This window comes from Temnothorax americanus, unplaced genomic scaffold (assembly GCF_048541705.1).
Source record: "Temnothorax americanus isolate GAGA-0224 unplaced genomic scaffold, ASM4854170v1 Scaffold26, whole genome shotgun sequence".
Classification (NCBI taxonomy): Eukaryota; Metazoa; Arthropoda; class Insecta; order Hymenoptera; family Formicidae; genus Temnothorax; species Temnothorax americanus.
In genome coordinates, this window is record NW_027509401.1 from 1,648,941 (window position 1) to 1,667,271 (window position 18,331).

Genomic DNA, 18,331 nt, shown 5'->3' on the forward strand with positions numbered 1-18,331 from the left:
ACCGTTTTTTCGGCCATCGCTAATTGTCGAGTAGCGCTCGCGCGTCCGCCGATCGACATCGTCCATTTTCCGTCCACTTTTCCCCGCGGCGAGCGGCGCGGCGGCGGGACGGTTTTTCCGAGGGGGCGCACTCTTGAATCACTCTCTACTTTACAGAGATATTGAGTTCTACATCAACAGCCGGTTTTTTCAGTATTTTATCACTGTTAAAAAGCTATTCCATGGATGTATGAATGTCGACATCAATAACAAAATATGCTGCACATATGACAAAATATTTTCGCTCTCACTTTGCTCAAATTCAAATCTACAGTTATATAAATGTAGTGATATAGTATTATACGGTAAAATTATAAATTGCATTTATATATTGTACTACATAATACTATATTTATTACAAATTTTACATATATTATTCCAAACATAAATAATTCACTAATTATCTCTATGTCTGATGTCTGATGTTTTCTTTTTATAATCCCAAAATTATAAAACTTAAGTTTCTCGACATATTCTTTATGATTAAAAATAAGTATAGTTATTCGCTTAAACAATATGCAATAAATATATTCATTTAATAAATACGTTATGTTTATACGTATTCTTATTTTAGCATTTTTCCCCTCTACTTTTTTAATGCTTTATTACCTTATTTTTATGCTTAAGATATTTCTCACATCTTCCTTATTTAAATAAGGATTTCTTACATACTCCTTATTTAAATAAGAATTTGAACTTCTTGTGTGTCCTGCATGGAAATGTATATAAATACATCGAGATGATCGTCATAACGGTCATAACGAGCTAAAAATGACGAGTCACACTAAACGTGAGAGCAACACTAATAGTTTAATATCATGGACGCCTTGAATTTATGAGGCAGATTCGTTATAGGACCACGGCATGGTGCATGAGAGGGCAAAGTGGCGCGTGTTATCGAGATTGAGAACAAGGGCAAACCACGAGGGAGGGCAACTGCTTGAAATTTACCTCCGACTACGCATTACTTCCACCCACATTATCGTTCCGAATAATATGCTGAGCACCGCCGAAAAATCGTTTCGCTCTTTCGGCTAAAATGCTCGCGGCATTCTCCGAACGATCGACGCACGCAAATGCGACAGTGTATTTTGTTTTTAATTCTTTTTTTTTTGCGCGCGTAGAATTATCCCGAAAAATGTGTCGCAAGAAATATGGCGCGTTCTATACTTGACGTTCACGTTAAGCGTTTTAACACGCGGATTCATGTTGCATTATGTTAATAATATTTGCTTAATGATATTCTAAATTGACTTTAAAATCTTTAATGCGTTTTAGCTCATTTTCTCGTGATGCGCTGCTAAAGTAATATAGGTACAGCACAATATTTCGCGATGCAAAATTTTACTCTTGAAAAGTTAATGAAGATATTACATAGTCTTTAATATTTTATAACTTAATATAGATTGAATATAATAAAATTACAAAAAAGGAACAAAGTAATCGCGTACAAATGACTAATATAACGACATATGGAAAAATTAATAAAAAATAGTAAATAATTCTTTATAAAAAAATCCAAGAATAATGTTCTAATCAGTAATAATAGTATAATTAGTATACAAAACGTATACAAAAAAAATTAACGTAATCGACGAAACGCGATCATGATTTTTTACACAACGTCAGCAAGTTTTACGCATTATCGCGGATCATAATTTTTCGCAGTCGCGCGAAAAAAATATCGTCCATGAATGCGACATGCCGGAGGTCATAAGTCCTTTACGGATACTGAGGCTCGTCGTAATAACTTTCGTCGTTAGGCAAATGATCCGCACCGTGGCCCACGAAAGCACGGCTATTTTTCCGCTCTCGTAGGATTTAGTTAACTCTGCGTTCTTTTTTTTTTTTTTTTTTTTATAAAATCGTACGCGGCGCAGGGTAAAGAGCACCCGTTCTGCAGCAAAAATGATGTAACTCTCGGCGATGCGAACGTCGCGCGGGATACATCTCTCAACGTGGTTTTACAATGTACAGGATTACATCGCCGTCTGCAGCGTTATTTCTTTCACGAGAGTCGCGTGTTTGTACGCGACGCGCTTTAAATTCAATCTTCCTTAACTGAGCCGTGCATAATGCACGTACGTACGCGTTACATCTTCCGTGAATATAAGCGTGCTCACAGAAAACCGGTTTTTTTAATACAAAAATTAGTCGTGCTTTGCGCGCGATGTGTATAGCATCTTGTCCGACCTAGATTTTATGAGCTCTATTTTAAACACAAATAACATGGATAACATGGATAATCATTCTCTTTTATATAAATTAAATTAACGACAACATTTTATGTTTTTTAGGACTAAAAATAAACGACAACTCGAAAAAGAGGAATTTTCGAAATTGTGCCGCTTTCTCGACGCAACGGCATCGATGTATCGAAAATCGTATTAACCGTATCGGAAATAAAAAATTTCTATCTCGATGCCTAGTTTTCCACGGAAATAATTCGGAGAGATAAATTCAATTAGATCAAATAAAGCTAAAAGCTGGATGCATATTTGCCGCATGAATGTTTACCCTTTGCGAATTCACGTGCCATCTATATTTCATCGCAACGACGCTTACGCCGGATCCGGCAAGCGTTTATGTTAATTTTCTTCCATCGAAGTGATATTTGCTCCCGCTGTCGCACGTTACACGTCAGGCACGAAATTAATTACGGCGACACGCGAATTTCATTCTCGCGCGCCGACCGACACCGCGTTCACTAAACTATAACGTGCGCGACGTGACATAATTAATTACGGATTTACGACGATCCGTTATGAGTCATTTGTCCGGCGAGGTGGGTTTACGCGCGTCCACACATTTTCGCGCCATCATCGCGGTAAGGCTCAATTTTGTCGCCGGAATTTCGCCTATCGCAATTACGTAACGCCTAAATGAAGTGTACGGATTGCATCAGGCACGCTTTGCCTGTATAAAATTTTTTTGTCAAATATAAACTCGCGATTGCAATTATAACAGTTTGCTTAAGACATATCTTCATAATATTCTGAATTTTTATACAATACTTCTGAAAAATTCGAATTTAAATTTTGTAAAATTTCGTAAAAATAGATCTATGACGGCATAGTTTCAAACTTCGTCGACAGACATTCTCTCTCTTTCTTTCTTCATCGCTCGTTTCTCAAGACGAGGCTCTCACCGAGATCCACCTTTTTTCGACGCCGATACCAAATTCGGCTCGATATCATGTTCGATTCCTCACCGGATTTATCGCGAAAAAATTGCGCTGAGAGATATATATGTATGTAACGTACGCGAGAAAAGTCGTTCTCTGGCAAAGTCCGGCGCTACGAAGATGCGTTTTCGTGCGCGTGTGGGGCTGCTCGTCAAAAGTCGAGCGGGAAACTTGTCGCGAAAGTCATTCGCGACAGTCGTTCGCGAAAGCACGACTTCCGTAAAGCTCGCTCCTTGTCCCCCTTCACCTCTCGCATTCCCTCTCTTTCGGCGAACAGACTTGTATGCAACAGCCGGGAAGACGTCCCGCAATTTTCCGGACGAGCGCGTCTCGTCGTACGGTACGTTTCTCGATTATAAGTCGCGACGTCGCGCTGTATCGCGCGCGCGTGCATATTGCTTTTGTATGCAATAGTGCGAAGGAACGTGCATACCGTCGGTCTCCAGCGTGATCTACGGCGGATGAAAGTTTCGGAGAATGGATGTAGGACCGCGCCACATATCCGTGGCGTAATGATATTTCGCGCAGGAAATTCGAAAGATGACGAATGCCTCTTCAGCGGGCGGATCGTTCTGGCTCCTTCCACGATATACATATATGTGTGTATCTGTGCATACGAGATGTCGGAATAATTAGAATTTGTACCGATAAACGCGAGCACCCTTTCCTCGCTGCTTTATCATTATCATTACCAAATCTCAATATAAAATTTTTAAGAAATCTTAAGTTAGACTATTATTGAACTAAAACTGATTATTAATTCAATATCTTTAATATTTGAGAGAGAGAGATATTAAATATCTTTATCAAGTCACACAAATAAAATTTATACTCATATAATAATTAAATGCGCAAGTACTTATCTTAATTAAACTTCAAATAAAAATCCTCTAACTTACAACATCGACTATCTTTATTAAGTCGTTTATCAAACTGTCGTTAGGAATATATCAATTTCATTTTCGATGTATGTATATACACCGATCCACAGTGATTAAAATCGAGAAACTTATATTATTTTATTCAGACTTGAAATTGTGTGATTTAGTCTGAGCTGCAACTATATCTCGGTACGGTCGGACTGCGTTTCGACGTAATTAAGCTAACAGTAATGAACACGTTGTCGATCTTATGATAACCAGATCTCCCCTTGCGCTTGGCTCGAGCGAGTGCTATAATTAAAAGTATCAGCCCAGTCGACGGCTTCATTTAAGCTCGCTGATTGGCGAGCGCGGATCTAACGAGCTCGTCGCCGACCGTCAATCAATCAATGATCAGTCGAATACCTCAGACTCGACAAACAATTTGCCCCGCAGCTTGAAGTGGCATCGACATTCGAGGCATCGCGAGATTCATCTCCTTTTGTTCGGCGACGGGTCGGATTGATAGAAACCCTCTGGGGCTGAATTGAAACTCAAGATCGAACCTAGTCAATTAAAGTTCGATAGTAATTAAACATAACCGACGCGACAGGAAACCATCATTCGCCGCGTAGTTAAGCAATCGCATAACTAACGAACTTTTGCGAAGCCGACCAATCGCAACGAGTATAACTCATCGTTCGTATAGAAAAAACGCCGTCATTCAATCAAATGTCGAGATTATTGTGCTATCGGCAATATTATCTCCCTAATTTCGACATTTCAAAAGCTTCTAAAATTTTGTTAAATTATTATCTCTATCTACAATAAAGATTATCTATCTACATTATCGCGTGTGTTATTTGTTCGACTTGTTCATTCGCGAAAAAAAGAAATTCGCGTTTTCTCGCTCGATGCAGAATAAGATTGCAACGTGTAACATTGGCCTTCACCTTCACTCCCTTTACGAAACGATAGTCCAGTCATCGAAAGCAAAGCGTGCAAATTTGCGTGCATAAACAGAGATTCGAGACTCGTCTGCTCGTTCGGTTACGCGGCGATGTGGAACGAGGGGGCTCGCGGATTTGATCGACGAAGCAATTTCACCGTACGGTCCGCACCGCGCACGCTATTTCATTTGGAGGCGGCCGAGCGTGCACCGTGTGTGTACACATTGTGCTCGCGGCTGTGGATAAGTGAACAGCACGGTGCGTATACGCGCCGTGCCGCGCCGCGATGCCCGAATTCGCGCGTGCACACGCATGACGCTCGGACTCGCGCGGGTCGACCCGGCGCGGCCGGCCGCCGGCCGCCGATTAATCAGTTTCGCCTCGAGTCGACGAACTAATCTGTTTACAGTGTGCACACGGTCGGATCTAATGGCCGGGTGGACCGTGGACCCGATCGGGCGACACATGATTATATTCCGGAAGTTACACCGCGTTCCGCGGGAAATCGAATCGCGTCGGACCAGCCCGCCATCCGCTTCCACCTCGTTATTACGCGCGAAGCCGAATCGAATTAATAGCCACCGCCGCGGCCGGACGGCGTTGGCCTGGACACCGAACTAAATATAATTATCTGCGACGCGTATCGCGCGGTCGGCAGGAAGCAGAAGCGGAAAACACAAGAGAGTTTAGCGGTACAAATAAACGAAATGTGTATTTTCCTTAATGTACATACACGCAATAGTTGACTAATAATACGTTTAGCGCGAGCGTTACTTCTGTAGTAACTTATGATAATTTACTCGGTTACGCGGAGTGAATTATCGTAAGTTATACTACAGAAGTAACATTCGCGTAAACATGGTATAAAGCAAATTATTTGCAAGATTTGCAAGATAAAGATTTATGCAAGATGATTTTTAATTCTATTGTAAAAAAGAGAACGTTGCAGGGATCCGTTGCGAAGATCCTTAGTTCAGTAAAATGTTAACGCAAATTTGAGCGATTGAAGCGAGGCTGGCGAAAGGAAGATAATTTTCGAGCCGCGCCGCGCTGAATAACCGGCGGTATTAATATTTGCGCACACACGCACACGTACACAAGGAAATTGAACAAGAGAGCTGAATATTATCTCAGCAATTAACTCGTTCGTGCATATGTTTTGACTTACACTTTGCGCGGCTTGCCTCGAAGTTTGGTCGTGGTAATTGCAGTATTTAGACATTATTGAGCAATAAATATACAGCCTCTTCCTCTTTCTTCCGAACACACGATGCACACGCGCGAACGTTGGCGCCCCTCGAGAGCCGAGTCTGGGCGGGTGACTTTTACGCGCGATTACGACACGCCGGCTAATTAATTAGGACGGCCATCTCTCGTGTTCGCAAAGTTCGAGCTCTCCCCGCGATTTCGCGGGACCGTGCGGCGCGCAAACAATCGCGCGGATAGTTATTTACGCTATTTCTTGTTTAGCGGCGACAGTCGCGCGCGACGTTAGTTATTAATTAGATGCCCACCGCCGCCGCCGCTGCCGCGCCGTCGTCGTTGTCGTTTCATCCTCTCCCTTTTGACGCGCGTTTCCACGCCCGTTCTCCGACTTGGCGTTCTTCGTCGACCCGAATTCGCGATTTACGACAGGCAACTTCGGGTAACTACGTCTATTTTGCGCGCGCGAAATCGGCAGATTGCTGCCGGGGGCGGTGTATTCGGGATCGGCAATTCCCCGGAAGACCCCGACGCCAAATTCCCGCGGGAATTGCGTTATCCATTTACCTTCTTCGAGCTAATCTCATTCAGTTTAACTCGTTATAATTAGTAAATTCAACGTAAGCGTCTTTAGAAGCCGAAACTTTCAAAGACACGCCATTAATATCCAAGATAGGCTCGATCCATCTAATATTCTTTACTAATGGCTATGAAAGATTAAGTTAAAAATGACGCTATATTTTGTGAGTCTTACGTGTATATGCGTGCATTCTCGTATGCATAAAAAATCACTAGATATTCCAATATTCAAATGCTCTAAATTTGATATGTATATATTTATCTATATTTTGTATATATTATATTCGACACAATTCTCACATTTAGGATCCTTATCCTGAATTAAAATAAAATATAATATATCTCTCACTCACTACACATGATGCGCGGCAACGGAGTTATAATTTGAGCTACGCCGAACGGATTACAAACATATATTTAAATTATGCTCAAGATAATTAATATTTCAAAAAATCGCGCATTAAATAATTCTGAACGATTACGCAAGTGTATAAAAAGATAATGAGATAATAAATAATAGATTACTCATTCCATGGTTGCTCCGCCATCGGCGCTCGATGCCTCCCAGACTTCCTCCTCCTCTCGTGTTCTTCTACCGTTGCTTCTTCATGATACTACTTCCGCGAAAATAATGTTAATTACGATTCGCGCGGCACTTTGTACGGCACTACCGATGTTAATCGGCGAAGTATCATGTTTACGATAACTAAGTAGCTAAATAGCTTTGATATCTGTTACACAAATCGATCACTAATTAAACAGGCAGAATGATAGCGTTTAGTATCTCGAGTTGTCGCTATTGCATTACGAAAAGTAAGATACGACGATGCGATGGCTCACATTGCTACGCTACCTGTCCGCTCGAGCGCTTTTATTCTAATGACGGCACGGCAACCTATATACTACGCCACGCGCTAGGTCACAAAAACAAGTGCCGAGAATGCCGCCTGTTCAAATATTTAACGTATTATTATGTATTATGTCGAAATATTCTGCTGTTTGCATATTATCAAATTAATTTCGATAAATGAGTTATTCGCATATTTTTATCCTTTGTCTCGCGAACGCGAATGTCACTTGAAATAATCATTAATTTGTTTTGATTTTGAGAGCGTTTTAAAAGTTCAATAGAAATATTATTACTTGAATTTTACGTCGACAAATATATAATTTGATTGAAAATTAAACATGCAAATTGTGTTTAATTTTATCTTAATAAAAATTTTGATGGTTGATTGATTGTTGTACTTAAAAGGAATTATTAAAATCTTAAAATAAGTTTAGAATCAAACTGAAAAATAAAATCTATGCTTTAATCAAGAAAGTATTTATGCAAATTAATTATTACCATATAATTTATTCAATTTTTTTAGTCGAAAAAAAATAAAATAGTGTGATAATAAATCAAAAAATTAAAAAATAAAAAAATTCTTGGCGATCTAATTTTTTTTACGACATATCGCTGCCCTATTAATCAATACAAGCCTACGTCGTATTGACGGATTGATTGATTAATCGTGCACCTGTATAATGAATAATTAGTGCATATGAATCATTACCCCGAGGGATTTGCAAGTTATTCCATCATGTAAGAGCATGCAAAAGCTCGTTGCAAAACTTGCGCTCTCCACTTTCATGACGATAAATAATCGCGCGAGACCGACCGCGAACATTTATCGCGAGTTGTGATTTGTGGAGGACCACTAGGGGACAACCGAACGCGGGGGAGGAGACGATAGAAAGGGGGATGGTCGAGAAATCATTTTTGCCACCCGGAAAAACTGTTTTTTATACTCTTTGTAAGATTCATTTCGCCTAATCGATTTTTCACCGACAGCTCCGAGACTACGCGCATTTTTGCTTTTATTTCGCCGACGTTACTTCGACGATATATAAATACGAAACCGGCATTTTATTTTTCTTCTCGATTAATTCACGCGGTGAGACCATCTCAGCGGAAATTCCATCGTGGGGGTTTACCGCGATATTTTACTCCGAAGATTGGAAAGTTACGGATGTACATATATACAGCGTATAAAAGCGGGAAAATCATTTGCTTTTCTTTCTTTTCTCAATCACAGATATTAAAAATAAAAAGAACAGAGAAGTTTTCAATATCGAATTGTTGTGAACGACTGCGTCGAACAATAATTTTTCAGATCTGAAGAGCATTAAAATAAATAATAACGCAACTTGTTTTCTTCAACTTTCGGTATAGTGGGTAATGATTTACTCGCCTTTCACAAAGGATATAATTATCCCTAATAACTGATAAAGAAAATGCATTCTACTTCACTCGACATCAACATGATGATCATTCTCGCAGAGTACCGTTAACACGACTGATTTTCTCTTTCATTTCGGATGATTCATTCGGGATAATGACAAGTTGGGCTGCGCGGGCTCGCTTAAAGTAACGTTCATTTATACGAAAAGCACGCGTGCTCGGCTGCAATTGCGGATACTTGTCCGTGCGGTCGCACGAACGTACCGTGCGGCCCCGGACCGTCCGGTAATGGACGGGCGGGAAATAGCTTTCCGGTAAATGAACACGCGCTATGCCCCCGCATTCTACCCCGGACGACGATTCTCGTTTTCGTGCGACCGAACAGATCGTTAACCACGTGACACGGACGATGCCGTCGACCTCCTTCCTTCCGTTTTCTCCACCGCGCACCGAGTGCACCTTGCATCCTGCTTCCTTCCGCTTCATCATAAACTCGCCTGACCACGGCGACCCTCCGCGCTTTATCATAATTCCGAAAGCTCGTCCCGCACGTTGCCAGTGAAATGTTGACCAACGTATTTTTTTATCGTAAGGTATCCTATATGTATATTTAAACAAACGACTTCATAGATAGTGTGATTATTTGCGTGATGTATAACAATGTATAAGAATAATGTTTGCCTTATGGAATTTAAAGATATCAGAGATTTCTTGTTTTTAAAATACGCTCAAAGTTGCAAAAAAGTCATTATCCATTATAATGGATACAAGAAACAAAATATATCGACTTTTTTTACGTTCAGCACTTGCATAAATGCTTTTCTTCATTTGTAATATGCAAAGATATATAAAAATTAATTAACGTTATTGTCAAATTCATGCATATATTTCGAATTACAATTTGTCATTTAGAAATAGGTGCGTAAACTTTTTAACGAGATAACAAATACAAGAAACTCGAGTCATGTAGACCGATGAATTTCGAGCTCCTCGATTGAAGTTTCCTGCGTCATTGTAGGTGAATTAATCCACGTTGAAAGGATATGTCATAGAGAGTCAATATCACGGTAGATTTATTTTCACGCGTCGTCACCAACCAACTGACATTCGAGTAAATCACTACTCGTGTTTGTTCCTTCCGGGAACAGGCGCATACTAAATTTCTATCTACTTTCGCGACGGGCAATAAACGACGTATCTCGACCGTGAATCGCCACGTCTGAAATTCCCGTACGCGACACGAGTTATTAAATTCTTTGATCAGAGACGGGGATACACAAAAAGTTCAACATTGAATCCGTGTACGAAGGGTTTGTGGCTAGCCACAGGTGGGCAAAGCCGCCCATCCCTTTCAGCCCTTCTTTAGTTATATGCCGACGATCCCTCGCGAGGTTTTATGTCCGTGAAATATTTAACGGATCGATTGGAGTATGCTATAGTATAGGGCATCAACGACCCTGATGATGATCTTTCGTGAGAAATGTCCACGTTCTTCCCGTTAAAATCAAATTAGATAATTGAATTCTATTTTCTTTAATTTTCAAAAATATAGATATCGAAATCACACACAAAGAGACTTCGTATAAGTACGAAATAAAAATTAGTTTAAAATTTCTTTCAAGGGATAACGTCGCGTTTATCCTAATCAATTCTCGGACACGCTGCGGATATGTTCCAGATGGATTTCAGGTGACGAAAGCCTCACTTTCAATTAATTTGGATTTTGGGGCGCTCTATTATGCGCATTATGGCATTACAACACGAATTCGAATGAGCGAGCGCGAGACTGCGTCTGACGAAATACGCTCCGTTACCACTGCCGTCGACTCGAGCCTGACGTTGATAGATTCGTCGTTGTACCATTAGGTAGGATAGACTGCGCAGTTATGGGATGCTTTATTACAATAATGGCCGCCCATTTTCCCGATGAACGACCCGAGTTCGCTTGCGGTTACGCGGGATACGAATGCCGATGTTCAGAAACTCCGGGTATCGATACCATTAGTCATACTACTTGAAAAATTCGTATCGGCGCTATCAAACTCTTTACACGTCAGATTCTATCACACAAGCAAGGATACTGGTCGCAGATATCGAATGTCGATTCGCTTGTTACTAAAAAAAAAAAAAAAAAAAAACAAGGAATCGGTGCTATCCGTTAATTTTTGAGATTCGGAAACACGAAAGAGTTTTGTTCAATCCGGGGAAAAATGACAAAAATATTTTTAAATATCCTGTACATTTACATTAATTGTTAGCTAGTAAATGTGCTTTTCCCAAAATAAAGATTCGTTAATTATCTTTTCAAAAGTTAAAGAATTCATATTGAAATCATATTTAAGTCATATTGAAATCAAGCTATTCATTTAGCGGATTTCCAAATAAGTAGTTTAAGGTTTTAAAAACGCTGTATTTATTTTTATTTACCCTCATTTTTTGTAATGCCGAAACAAAGACTATCGAAACAACGTAAATATCCGCAGAGTATGATCAAACGTAAAAAAAAAAGAAAAAATTCAACTAAATTGAAAATGTCGACGAATCGAAATAACTGAAAATACGATTGCCACTTCAATTATATGAATAATCCGAAAGTCGTTTTAGAGGATCGATCAGTTTTTTGATCGTTTGTTAAACGAATATCGACAGTTCTAGTTGAAATGCATTTATAAAAATTTCGCCACGCGCTCTTTGCGACAAGATAATGGATTTTACCCTGTCGTAATTTTATATCGTTGATCAAGAACGATAGGCGTTTGTTCAACCACTATTTTTCGCAAACGTTTTAAATTATTGAGTTTTTATGCCACAAACTGCGCTTTTATTGTAATTGCGGCCTCTGTTACACATGCTTTTTAATTCTACAAATTAAACGTTGCGGTTTACATGATGACAAATGTTTCTTTTTTCCCGAAAACGGTGATCGATACTGGTCGCCAGGCAAAATACACGCGTCTCTCGAAAAAATATATTTTACCTGTATGACCTTTTGAATACATGCCTCTTTGCGGTGATCTTTTTTAGCTAATTGTGTCCTGGCGTTTTATGGAGAGACACTGAAAATATTTACTTTGATATTTACGTGAGCTAATTAATTAAATTACTCCGCTGCAATTACTTCGATACGTAATAAAAAGTCTTGCTTGACATATATTCGAAAAAGCTATTGTGAGACCCAATAATGTAATACGCGTAACGTCGCATTTTTCACAGATATATATACGTTCAATGGTACGTTTACGGCGCGTTTATAGCCCAATCATAATTGCTATTCATTACTGCACGTTGTTTGGTACGGCGATATACGGGCGATTGCCATTTGGAACCTTTCCAAAGTTATTATCACGATCTCACGCGTTTTCACTATGTCGTTACAGTTTACAGTATGCGGTAGACTGCGTATACAAGCAATATCATGCAAATCTCGATTTCGCCGCAATTGTATCTTCCAGACAATTTAGACAATTGAATTCGTACAGAATTTGGCGTATTCTCTAACCAGTCTACTCGATTTTTATCTCGTTTAAAAATTATATACGCGTATATGTATCTCTCTCTTTGTGTGCGAGATTAAATTTTAACGTATTCAACGTTAACATTTAATGTTTAATGTAACAAAGCGAGGCACGCGTACTGTGTACTTCAGAATAATTAATTTTTTTTACATAGAATGGTTCTAAAATTCAGACGTATTGTTTATTTACATATCCTCGAAACCATTTGTCGTCGAGTTAAAATCATGGAGCGTGGCGAAATTTGATAAACGTCAGGGCCGAGAGGTGGAATCAAATTTCATTTCGCCGCGACATTTTATGCGCCGCCAACGCGAAGTCATATAACGAAAGCGCGAGGAGGAGCCGACTAACGAGAACGAATTTTATTTCGCGTTCGTATCCTCCTGGAGATAAACTCATTTTACGAGCGGGACAAATAGAAAAATCCGTGCGACGCGCCGCATTGTTCTCCCGCAAAAGTATGTCGTATGATATAGGCGAAGTCGCGGTCGGAAGTTTATCGCGCTGCCGGAGATTTGTTGTCGAACAAACTGCAATTATCAAGTTACATCATTCAACTCTTAATGCATCAGGATGTTCAAGTGCCAAATACTAAATAAAAAATATTGGATCTACGTACCATTACAATACGATGACTTGATTGCATATACTTCGAGATACCTACTATTGCGCTCTTGTGTAATTCTTTCAGATCGTTCGTCATGATAATTTTTTTAAATTCTATATCAATGTAAATTTTTATTTTTCTAAAATCAAGAATTTTGTCGAAAACTATAATCACGAGTGTGTCCTTTTTATAATTGTAATAGATTCAGCGAGTAGAAGTACACGTTGTAAACTGGCGTGTAATGAGAGCTGATTTCTCCGACGGCAGCTGTCACTTGTAGCTTGTTGGCAAATGTCAGTTTCTAAGACAAACAAAAGGGAAATGACGCGGTTGTGTCGGACAGTTGCGTGCATCACTTGCATCGATAATATTCCTTGTGGCTATGGAAACGTCGTTGCCGCGAATAAAACTACTCCGTATTCGCAAAACAGTCACCCCGATAAACCGACATATACTATATGTCGGTTTACTATAAACAAGAGCAAAACGATCCTAAACGGAAGATATACATTAACGGAATAAAATAAGACGTAAAAAATCAATACTTTTGGCTCTTGAAGTCTTTTGAAACTTTTAAAACTTTTGAAACGGATACACGACTCTTTACAATTTCGCCGAAGATCGGAACTTCGTCGAGACTGGTCGATTATGCTCGATTTGAAAGGAATATTCCCATAGATCAGCAGCGGGTTGACTCGCACGGTTAGCCGGGTCCTCGAGAATTTCTCGCGGCTGCACCGATGGCGATTAACCGTCAGGCTAATGCCAAATGCCCGCATATAACGCCGGACGCGAGGATAATACCGGATGCACCGTGCGGCGGCGGAGCGGTCGATCGGACGGGCAACCGTAAATAAACGGATAACGATAGCTCTCGTATCTCCGTGGCGCGAGCGTGAGCAGACGTTTCCGAATCGCGCGTTTACGCACAACGGATTGGACAGCTATGTAATTTCGAGGTGGAGGAGAAGCGAGGCCAAAGCGATATTGCATTCACACGGAACCATGGAGAATCATATGCGCGCGACGAGTAATTCGTGCGCTTTCATCATTTTGTATTGTCGCGCGAACACTGAACGCGAGATGTTGCGTTTAAGATCGTGTGATTACGAGAAAAATAAAATAATTCTCATGATAATAATTCTCTGTTAAAAATGGATAAAAAGCGCGGAAAAATAATGAGGTGAATTCAAAACGGGAGTAAATCAAAAGAGAATTAATACCGAAATTCGATATATATAATTATTCTAATTAATTTCATTAATATAATTGATGGAATGTTTGCTCTTCCATATAGAGGTGGTTTACTATAATAAAATCGAGTTCATTAATTATCATACCGATCTAAATTGATTGCACTTAATTCCCAAATATTTGCCCATTGTAAAGTAAAACTAGGTCATTTTCTGTGATTTCGAGATAGGTTCTCGACCGCGTGGGATGATAAAATTTAAATCTCTACTTAAAAGTATGAGCGGAAAGGGTCTTGTCACGCAAAAGCGCTACGTTGCAGAGGCTTTACGTGGCAGGAGACCGGGCTTTCTATTTTATATCCTTTTACTTTCGAATCCGGTCGCTTAAGTAAGCGTGTTACTTTTGCGTATGCTCTCTCGCTGGCGCATCCATGCATCGCGCAAGCTATCGGAATCGAATTAACGTCCCTTTACGTTCGCGCAAGGACACTTCAGACTGGTAGAACCAATCCAAATTGTTACGCCGCGCCGCCGCGGCTCAAAGGATCGTTTCGGGTCCTTGAGCAGGGCCCCGCCGATGACGCGACGTTCTCTGCACGACCACTGGAGCGGAAACGACGTCTCGCTAATATACGTTAACTTTCGGGAAACGTAATTGCCGATATTGCTCGTTGAACTCTTCGGATGATTGATTAATTCGACGCGATAGTTTCGATTACAATCGATGACATTGTACATCAACATATGTTACAACATATTGCAATACCTCTTGTTATTCCCGAATGTTATGTAGCGATAAAAAGTCATCAAAATTACAGAATGATTTTCTGATATTAATCTGCATAAATTTTCTCATATCATGTCTTTATTTTAATTTAATCTTAACTTTAATCAATTCTCGCATCGTTTCTGAAATTTCTCTTAAAAATGCTTACAATGTAAAAAGTAAAATTTCACCTTTGTTCGATTTTACATTACATGCATGTGTGTGAGAAATAATTTTATACTTCTTTAAAAAAGTATGATAATTACGAGTATAATTTTTGCAATTGATTCTGAATCATTTCTCAGAGATTGATTTTATCCACCAGAACGGAACAGTTTCTGGCAGTTTCGCGTAAAACGGCGTTTGCCACGGCACCTATTATCGGTTTCGTCAGCAATATTGCCCACGTACCAGCGATCTTGTAACGGCGAAAGTATCAACTACGGTTATTTCCAGCTGTTTACTTCCATGCCGCGTGGTCAACGCAAGCAATTACACTGTGCAAAGTTTAGCCAGAGTTGCTCCAATTTGCACTCAGCAACAGAAAGGAGGCTGTTATATGCAGAGTGGACAGCGAATGCCTATCCTATTCGAAATATTCGGTTTTTAAGTGTTTCCGTGTTATTTTTTCTTACAGATATAAATCAGAAGACCGGAGAAGCCTATATACGATTAAACGTTCTCTCTTCGAAAACTATAATTTGTTTTCTCCTGTCTTGCGATATTGATTATTTAAACTTTGTTAAGAGAAGTCGACTTCAAAATGTAGAAAACCGAGAACATTGAAAAGAGAGAGAGAGAGAGAGAGTTATTAAACAATTGACTATATATATTCGCCAACTCATGGCAGTAAAAGTTCAACAAAAATCATTTATATAATATGCTATTTCTAATGTGTAAATTTTATGTTGTAAAAATTTTAAAGAGAAAATTTTCGCCTGAGCTATTTGAGATTTACATTTTCATCTCAGTTTCCATACAAGTTTCAAAAAAAAAAAAAAAAAGAGAGAGTAATCAGATAATTATTTATGGCATACTATAACGCTTTACCACACGTTCGTTCATTATACCATGTTGTTCCGTAATACCGCTTAACGTTTATTAACGTTTAATAACGTTTACAGCTTGGGCCAATGTTATCTGATAGCCCTGCGCGATGTTCAACTAACTTTTTAATGGATAATGAACTTGTTATCGTACCCCCCATCCTACGGATATTTAAATTTGTTGGCTAATTACACGGACTTTATTTTTCGCTCGGTTATTACCGTGATTTCGGTATCGCAAATGGCGGTGTTTTCCCATAGGGAGTTAATTCAGCTAATTTCGGGACGCAAACCTCTTTACACAGCTATTTTATATTGCGATCGGTATACGATAGATAAATATGTTAGCAAGTGCGCTGAAACTAAAATAATTAAAAATCTACTGCAACTGATGGTTAAGTAACATAAACAATATTTTAATTAATTAATTTTTTTATTTAAGCCAATCTCTGAAATTAATTTAAATATCCCTTAATATATACATATGCGTTACGAGAACTATTCTCCTTTAAGGATGGTCACGAGACTTACGAAAATCGTTCTTGTCTGAAAGCGATTGCCTGTTATTCGAATTCGTTCGAATGAAATTCCGATCGCCTGCCCAAGCCTTTGTCCTGAAGCAAGTCTCGTGCTGGATTTGAGGAATTTATCAATATAATCGGATTCATTCTTCCTCTCGGTATGATGGTTGGTAAAAGAATCATTACGCCGGCCGGTATTTCGAAAAAATTCGTACGCGCTTACGTCAAGCATTCTAAAAATGTTTACCCGCGTAGAATTCTCGATCTTTAATTATCGAATCGCATTGAAAGTACACAAGACGTCCTGCGATCACCAGTTTTTCTTCTAACGACTAAACCTTCGAGGACTGAACCTCGCAAAAACTTTCACATTTTATATTAACGTAAAAAAACGAAGCGAAAAAGGACCGGATATCGTTTTTCATGAGCTCGCTGAAATATAACGCGCGTGGCACTATTGATTCACACTCGTTGCCATCAAAATAAACCAATAATTTTTTGACGCCACTATTTTTTTCATATACGGTTTTGCGACGTTACTCACAATACATACGAGGGTTGTTCAAAAAGTTCCCGAACTTTGGCTTTATAATTTTTGGGGATTTACTTACAATTTTACTTAGTCAGCTTATTGTTAGTCAGGAGATAAAGCTGACTAAGTTGTAAGTAAATCCCAAGACAAAGTTGGGCAACTTTTTGAACAGCCCTCGTACATATCTTGGTTGCAGCGAGAACATTATTCGTATCGTGACGCAGCCACGTTTCGCGAATATGCGAGTCACCACCATTATTATCGGCCATCATTCGACCTGGTACTTACAGTGCACTCTCAGCTTCCATCGGTCCTCGATACCGGCTTCCGGCAGCTTCGGATTCTCGGCACGACACACCAGGAACTTCCCCTCGTCCTCCACCGTCGGCGTGAATTGCAGACTCACGCCGTCCTGCAATTGCGAATAGCAGTCATTCGTCTTCGTTGCTCGCACGGGATACTGATTTATCAGAAGTTCCTACGAAGCTCGCTTCGCGCCTTTTAAGCGGATTGACACAGTCGAAATTTTCAATAATCCTTTTTGCAATCATTTTTCTCTATTGATTAATCGTTATTAACATTGAAGCATACATTTTGACATATCTCTGTTGAATGTGCAAAATGTGAGAAAATATAAAATCATAGATTGATTAGAGGTAGTAGATAAACAAATAATTTCCATTCTAACGGCTAATCGCATTTAACGCATCAAATCAGAATAAATGTAACTAAACTTTAAATTTATATAATGCCGAATTTCATATCATTGCAACCTCCTATTACTCTATCACATTGATTTATCCCTGCTTCGCAAGTATAAATATAATCGTCGTTTTTTGTTTGTATAATATCTCATTATGGAGATTACAATCAGGACGAATCGTAACGCAAGAAGTACAGAGAATAAACGATTTTCATAACATTTCCGTGTCGCTTTCCAATTTTTTTTCGCTCCCCCGTCTCTCCCTCAGTGACGGAAAAATTACGGTCGCGCTGCATATTTTGTTTTATCGTCTCACATAACTAGCAGCTCGCGCTGTTTACGAGACTTTAAACACGGCGCCGAACAGCCCAGCAAAGCGTACGTTTTATCGTAACAGCGAGACCGT

General features: G+C 39.5%; 1 protein-coding gene across 3 annotated transcripts in view; it reads right to left on the minus strand.

Moving 5' to 3' along the window:
• Positions 1–18,331, minus strand: part of LOC143899202 (nephrin) — a 213,679-nt gene that overhangs the window by 47,957 nt on the left and 147,391 nt on the right. For all 3 annotated transcript variants that reach the window (XM_077409282.1, XM_077409281.1, XM_077409283.1), the window contains one exon: positions 17,511–17,634. In XM_077409282.1, coding sequence (XP_077265408.1) covers positions 17,511–17,634 — 124 coding nt within the window. The remainder of the gene's footprint in view (positions 1–17,510; positions 17,635–18,331) is intronic.